The 7,687-nt window shown below is 45.8% G+C and overlaps 1 protein-coding gene across 1 annotated transcript; it reads right to left on the bottom strand.

The window, feature by feature from the left end:
- Nucleotides 1-210: 210 nt before the first annotated feature.
- LOC129047056 (uncharacterized) lies at nucleotides 211-4,280 on the bottom strand. Its single transcript, XM_054518118.1, has 2 exons — nucleotides 4,271-4,280; nucleotides 211-3,686 (listed from the first exon to the last, which is right to left on the bottom strand). The coding sequence occupies exons 1-2, from the start codon at nucleotides 4,278-4,280 to the stop codon at nucleotides 211-213; spliced, it is 3,486 nt and encodes a 1,161-aa protein (XP_054374093.1).
- Between the last annotated feature and the right edge of the window lie 3,407 nt (nucleotides 4,281-7,687).

The raw sequence follows: 7,687 nt of genomic DNA, 5'->3' as shown, positions 1-7,687 counted from the left end.
GAAATAAAAGTTTCGGTAAGGTTAATGTCAGTTTGTGCTGGATTCTCTCGTGATCCCGAGGGGTCAGCTGATTCAGAAGGCTCCACATCCAAGGCAGGTCTTATCCATTTAGCTGGGATCCGAAGAGAACTTGGCTGGCATTCATATGGAACCCCAAGGGTCTGATGATCAGGTTAGTAGGGGTCTGGAGTGGAATCCGGGTCACGGTGTCTACTCCTCTTGTTTACTCCCCGGTGCTTTCTTGACCCGTGAGTAATGGATCCACGTAGGTCGCTCCTTGATTCGAACCGCGGTGAAGGTGGTCAGCAGCACTTGGAAAGGTCCCTCCCACTTTTCTTGTAGGGGTTTTCCTAAAAGATTCTTAACATACACCCAATCACCGGGATTAAAAGGATGCAACTTACAGTTAGGTTGTTTAGGTTGGTGGTCAATCACCACCGCAGCATTCTTGTCAAATTGCTTCCCCACCATAATCACATAATCATAAATATACTGATTACCTATTTGATCTACAGCGTCCCCATTTACAGTTTGCATAGCATAAGGTCTGCCGTACAGAATTTCAAATGGGCTTAGCCTTTCTTTCGATCTTGGCTTGACTCTCAGCCTAAGCAGAGCAATAGGCAAAGCTTGATACCAATGCAAATTAGTCTCCTGGCATATTTTGGCAATCTGCTGCTTGATGAGATGGTTCATCTTTTCCACCTGGCCGCTGGCCTGTGGGCGATAGGGCGTGTGTAATTGCCATTTGATTTGTAGTGCTTTGCTTATTGCCCTTACCACTTTTGCACAGAAATGTGTACCCCTATCCGAAGAAATGCTCTTCGGTACCCCAAACCGTGGAATGATTTCATTCAACAGTACTTTGGTCACTTCCCTTTCCTTATTTGTTCTGCAAGGGAATGCTTCAGGCCACCCAGAAAATGTATCAGTTAATACCAGCAAATATCGAAACCCTCCTTTTCTTGGGAGCTCAGAAAAATCAATTTGCCACACTTCACCTGGGAATTTACCTCGATTTATGGCCCCTGGATGTATCTTAGTTCCTGTATTCGGGTTGTTCTTCAGGCACCTCTCACACTGGGATGTGACATGTTTTACAGTGGTGAACAATTTTGGTCCTGCTATCCGAGCCTGCAAATACTGGTATAGCGGGTCCAAACTCCAATGGGCTTTCTCGTGTTCTGCTTTCACAAACTGCCACATCGTATTCCCTGGTATTATTAACTGTCCCGTTTCCAATTGACCCCAACCATTCTCTAACATTTTACCTTTATTTCTCTGAATCCACCTGTGATCTGACTCCTGATATTCTGGCCGAAAATTTGTGTCTAACTCACCTGGTACTAGGGCTGCTACTTTTATTTCTTCAGTTCTTGCAGCAGCTAATTTAGCCTCTGCGTCTGCTTTTCTATTCCCTATCTCCGGGATAGTGTCCCCCTTTAAATGTCCCTTACAATGCATTATGGCCACCTGTGCTGGGAGCTGGACTGCTTCCAGCAGTCGCAGGACTTCTTTTGCGTGTTTGACTGTTTTTCCTTGAGCAGTTAACAGTCCCCTTTCTTTCCAGATGGCCCCATGAGCATGTACGACGGAAAAGGCATACTTAGAGTCTGTCCATATGTTGATCCGCATGTTCTCCGCCAATTCCAGGGCTCGAATCAGAGCTATCAGTTCTGCCTTCTGGGCTGAAGTCCCTGCGGGTAAAGGGTTCGACTCAATTACCTCTTCTGCGGTGGTAATTGCATAGCCGGCCATTCTCACTCCCTGCCTCACGAAGCTGCTTCCATCCGTGAACCAGTCGTCCGCATCTTCGAATGGTTCTTCTTTGAGGTCCGGGCGGCTGGAGTAGATGGCCTCAATTGTTTCCAGGCAGTCGTGCTCGATCGGCTCTGCTGGGGCTCTCCCTTCTAGGAATAAAGCTGGGTTCACAATGTTAGTGACCTGAATAGTCACGTCATCTGACTCAGCCAAAATGGCCTGGTATTTTAAAAATCTGGAAGGTGACAGCCAGTGGTTACCTTTCTGCTCCAACACAGCTGAGACGGTGTGAGACACCAGCACCGTTACCTTTTGGCCGAGCGTGAGTTTCCTGGCCTCTTCGATATTAATGATTACTGCGGCCACCGCTCTCAGGCAGCCAGGCCATCCCTTGCTTACTTCATCCAACTGTTTGGAGAAGTAGGCCACAGCTCTCTTACGTGGTCCTAACTGCTGTGCCAGGACTCCTAGGGCCATCCCCTGTCGCTCGTGGGAGAACAGCCAGAATGGTTTTGATACATCTGGGAGACCTAAAGCTGGTGCTCTCATTAGCTCCTGTTTCAGCTTTTTGAAGGCCCCCTCTGCTTCGGGAGTCCAAACTAGGACACTCTTGGTCTCTTTCAACAAATCATACAGCGGTTTAGCGAGCATCCCGTACTGGTAGATCCATAGCCGACACCAACCTGTCATCCCCAGGAAGGCACGCAGTTCTCTCACCGTCTCTGGTTTAGGCATCTGGCAGATGGCCTCTTTTCTGGCTGCTCCCAGGGATCGCTGTCCTCTGGAGACTTCGTATCCCAGGTACACCACTTCTTTTTGCACCAGCTGCGCTTTCTGTTGGGAGACTCGATATCCACTTAAACCCAGAAAGTTTAACAGGGAAATAGTCCATGCAATGCACTCTTCCTCTGTCACTGTTGCTATTAGGAGGTCGTCTACGTACTGTAGGAGAGTGCCATCTCCCAGCGGCCTTTCCCACTGTTCTAACTCTTTGGCTAACTGATTCCCGAAAATCGTGGGGGAGTTACACCATCCTTGGGGTAATACTGTCCACGTAAGTTGGGTCTTTCTTCCTCTATCCACAAATTCCCACTCAAAGGCAAAAATCTTTTGACTCTCGGGAGCTAAAGGAAGGCAGAAGAATGCGTCTTTCAAATCCAATACGGTGAACCATGTCAAACTATCTTTCAGTTTAGTTAAAAGCGTGTATGGGTTAGCAACTACCGGATGTAATGTCTTGGTTATCTCATTTACTGCTCTCAAGTCTTGGACTAATCTATAAGTTCCGTTAGGTTTCTTTACTGGCAGAATTGGGGTGTTAAAATCTGATTCACATTCTATCAATAATCCTAATTCTAAGAACCTTTTAATTATGGGCTCGATTCCCTTTCTATCCTCTAACCTCAGTGGGTATTGTTTCCTAACCACCGGCCTTGCTCCAGGTATAAGTTCAATAATGATAGGTGTTGCTTGTTTTGATTTCCCAGGTGTATCAGTAGCCCATACTAGTGGGTATACTTCACTTAGGATTCGCCTGATGTTGTGATTCTCAGGCTTGGGTTCCACACAGCTGATTGTCAGGCTTAGAGCTGTGATCAGCTGTTCCTCATTTACTTGGAATTCCAATTTGTCTTTGTTGAACTTTATTATGGCTCTCAAATTCTCCAATAGGTCTCTCCCCAATAAGGGCTTTGGCGAATTTGGTAAATACAGGAACTGATGAATTCCCATTTGTTTCCCAATTTTGTATTTGATGGGTTTCAAAAAGTAAGCTTTTTCTGGTTGGCCTGTTGCTCCCACAACTTGCACAAATTCATCACTTTTAGGTACCAATTCCTGATTTAGAACCGAAAAGGTTGCTCCCGTATCAATCAAAAAGTCTAATTCTTTTTCACTTTCCCCTAGCTCTATTTTAACCAGTGGGTCTGCTAGGGAACGGCCCACCGGTCCCCCTCAGTCGTTATCCTGTTGTGTGGCCGTAGTAGTGCCCAATAGTCTCTCCCTTAACTGGGGGCATTCCTGCTTCCAGTGTCCCATTTTCAGGTAGTACGCACACTGGTTTGGCCCCACTCTAGTTGGGTGGGGTTGGAGTCTCCCCCCCCTTCTTGCCGGATTGCCTCTACTTCTTCCCCTGGTTCCAGGTCCCGAGTAACCTGTATTCTGAGCTGCTACGGCTACAGCCACCACTCGAGCTATCTTCCTGTCCTCCTTTTTCTTCTCTTCAATTTCCCTATTATTATACACCTTCCATGCTTCATTTAGCAGTGTCTCCAGGTTTTTTTATTTGCTGGATGCTCAAGCTTTTGCAATTTCTTCCTGATGTCTGGATTACTTTGTCCCATCATTAATCCTAACAGGTGTTGTTTCCCTTCTTCCGTCGCTGGGTCCAGGGGTGTGTATTGTCTCATGGCTGCCCTAAGTCTATCCAACAACTCTGATGGGGTCTCATCCTTTCCCTGCCTGATGTCATATAGCATTGACCAATTGATAGCCTTGGGGATCGCGTTACGCAAGCCCATTGCTATCAATAGCAATAGTGCAGTTGCTCCCTGCCTCGCTCTCGCATGTCTCATTACTGTTCTCTTCACCATATCTCAATTTGGGGACATCACCTCCCGGTGAGTTGCTTTCGTCCCCAGTCTTTGGTGTACTGGTTTCTATTTTACGAGCACCTCCATTCCTGGGTGTGCTACCGTCCCCTATACAAGCTTAGTTCGGGGGGGCTACGCGTCTCCCCTTGGCTCTCTGCGCCCGGCGGACTACCTTCTTCTCTCTCAATCTCTAATCTAGGTGGGCTTCCAGCATCTCTGTAGCTTCCCGACCCCTGCGGACTATCCAGTCCCTGTGGGCTGCCTTCTCCCCTGTTATCTTCCGACCTTAACGGGCTAGCCTTCCCCCAACTCTTATCTAACTTATCAGGGCTGCACTCAAACTTAGATTTCCACCATCGTTCCAGTTCTTTTAATGGGGTCGGATCCTCTCGTTCCTCTCCTGGTTTGGGGAGGGGCCCTGGATGGTATTCCCACAGGCTTATTTCACTCTCTTTTCCACTGTCCCTCCTTGTTAGCTTAAGACATCGCTGCCCAATGCTACATGCATCGCAGCAACGTTCTTTAGGTTTTGAGCCTTTCTTATCCTTTTCCAGGGCTAGTACCAGAGGGTCTTGAGGGACTGCATTAATTCTACACTCCTTTTGCCACTCAGGTTTATTCCTCAGGGTGAAGAACATGTCTGCATACATCACTTCATCTCATTTATTGAGCCGGCGGAGGAAGAGCATTAGTTGTAAAATGGTATTATAATTAATTGTCTCCTCTGGTGGCCATTTCTCACCATCATCCAATTTATACAACGGCCACCACTGCGTGCAGTATTTAAGGAGTGTCTTTTTACTTATATTTCTTCCTGGAATCTCCCCCAAGTCTTTCTAATGCTTCAGAATACATCCTAAGGGGGTTTTCATATTTATATCTTTGCTCGGTTGACTCCCCATTGCTATTTTCTGGGTCGGTGTTTCTTATCCCACCAAGTAAATCTCCTTCCCACAAGCACTATATACTAGTTTATCTTAGCACTTCATTCATACAATATCCAAGTGCTTCGTCCTTTTCTGACCTGGCCTCTCGCGAGGGACAGGAACTGCAGAGCCGGACTCCCACTCGCTTCGCAGCCGGGCTGCGTCTCAGACACACTCTCTCATACACGGTGCCAATTCATTCAAACTGTCCTACCTTTCCGTTCTATCAGAATACACTGCTTTACCGTAAGATGTCGCCGGCAGACTGTAAGATACCGATATTGGTCGGCTCCAGGCCGTCACACACTCGCAAAACTGTAAATCAATAGTACGGTTTTGCCGATAATATCACAACAAATTTCAGACAACATAAAAACCACTAAACTCGTCCCTTTGCAAAAATCTTACAGTCAATACATCAAAGCATACAACAGGGTTAAACAAAGGTATAAAACGTATACACTCCTTCCAAGTTCCTCCAAGGGAGTGGAGAAAATTGGACCGAGTCCCGGAATTTAGTTCAGTTCAGATAAAAACAAAAACTGACCACTCTTTTTAACCCTTAAATCACAGTTTCAAACAAACCAACAAGATCAATACAAGAAGAACAAGTGCATCAGAGTCTTGCCTCTTTTTTTCTTACTCTCCTTATTATATTTTTTTTTTTCTATTTTTTTTTTCTCTTTTTTTTTTTTTTTTTTTTTTTTTCCTCTTTTTTTTTTTCTTTTTTTTTTTTTCTCCCAATTACCAAAAGGTACCCACCAAAGGCATCAATTACTGGTTAGCAAAGACACCAATTACCAAAAGGTACCCACCAAAGGCATCAATTACTGGTTAGCAAAGACACCAATTACCAAAAGGTACCCACCAAAGGCATCAATTACTGGTTAGCAAAGACACCAATTACCAAAAGGTACCCACCAAAGGCATCAATTACTGGTTAGCAAAGACACCAATTACCAAAAGGTACCCACCAAAGGCATCAATTACTGGTTAGCAAAGACACCAATTACCAAAAGGTACCCACCAAAGGCATCAATTACTGGTTAGCAAAGACACCAATTACCAAAAGGTACCCACCAAAGGCATCAATTACTGGTTAGCAAAGACACCAATTACCAAAAGGTACCCACCAAAGGCATCAATTACTGGTTAGCAAAGACACCAATTACCAAAAGGTACCCACCAAAGGCATCAATTACTGGTTAGCAAAGACACCAATTACCAAAAGGTACCCACCAAAGGCATCAATTACTGGTTAGCAAAGACACCAATTACCAAAAGGTACCCACCAAAGGCATCAATTACTGGTTAGCAAAGACACCAATTACCAAAAGGTACCCACCAAAGGCATCAATTACTGGTTAGCAAAGACACCAATTACCAAAAGGTACCCAAAAATACCAATTAGGGATTCTTTACCAGAGCGTCCTCTGGTTTACCCTCCGGTGGTCACGTCTGACCCCGTGTTCCCATAAAGCGCTTTACCCTAAAACCAATGAACAATGATAAAAAAAAATACCTCTTTAATTTGGAGCAGGAGAAGCAGGAGATGCAGGGAACTCTTCGTCCACCAAAGAGCGCTTGGTCCGAGGGGGAGTCTCTTCTGACAAAAAGTCGTCAGGGGCGCCCAGAGGGTCCCAGCCCCGGACCCAGCGAGGGGACTCCTCAGATCCTGGATCCCCTGCTTCGTCCCATCTGGGTCGCCAGAAATGATGCCGATTTTTGCCCCAAAAGGCGAGAAATTACTGCTTAAGAGACTCAGTCAAATAAGCAGTAGGTATTTTATTACGACGTCGGAGAAATCCTAAAATGGGATTTCTAAATCTTTACAGCAAAAGCGTACCTTTTTATACAATTTTAGGTTTGGGATTACATCATATTCATGCATATACATATGGGGAGTGGTGTAGGCGGAGCGTGGGCGGGGACTTCTCTTTTGAGGATCTTCTCAGGGGTCGTTCCGGTCGGCCTTCATCAGCTTCGAGGAGTCTTCCTCTTTAAACTTTTGAACCTCTCCCCAAATTTGGTCAATTCCCGGTGTAGTTGGCTTAGTCTCCAGGCCTTGGCAAGGGTCTCAGGGTCAATTTGACATGTTGGCCCTAAACGTGCCTTACCCAGCAGTTCTTCTTGGCTCTGAAATGCACTGAACTTATCACTGTCTGTCCTTATCTCTTCCCTGTCATTGTGTTCCACACCTTACCCAATTTATTGCTCTATGTGATTTCCTAACATTGAATATTTCCCATAACTGCTTTATATTCTATGCTTTAACCCATCATCTCTTGAAAGTAACTGTTTTAGGGGCTTCAAGTTCTTCACAGAAAGGGTGAGTGGGAACTGGAATGGGCTGGCCAGGGGGGAGGTGGCAGAGTCACTGTCCCTCTCCAGTGGCATTCAGTGGCATGG

The sequence above is a fragment of the Molothrus ater genome, chromosome 35, assembly GCF_012460135.2.
Source record: "Molothrus ater isolate BHLD 08-10-18 breed brown headed cowbird chromosome 35, BPBGC_Mater_1.1, whole genome shotgun sequence".
In the NCBI taxonomy this organism is placed as follows: Eukaryota; Metazoa; Chordata; class Aves; order Passeriformes; family Icteridae; genus Molothrus; species Molothrus ater.
The sequence above is the reverse complement of the archived record's forward strand: the minus strand, read 5'-3'. Positions and strand labels throughout refer to the sequence as shown.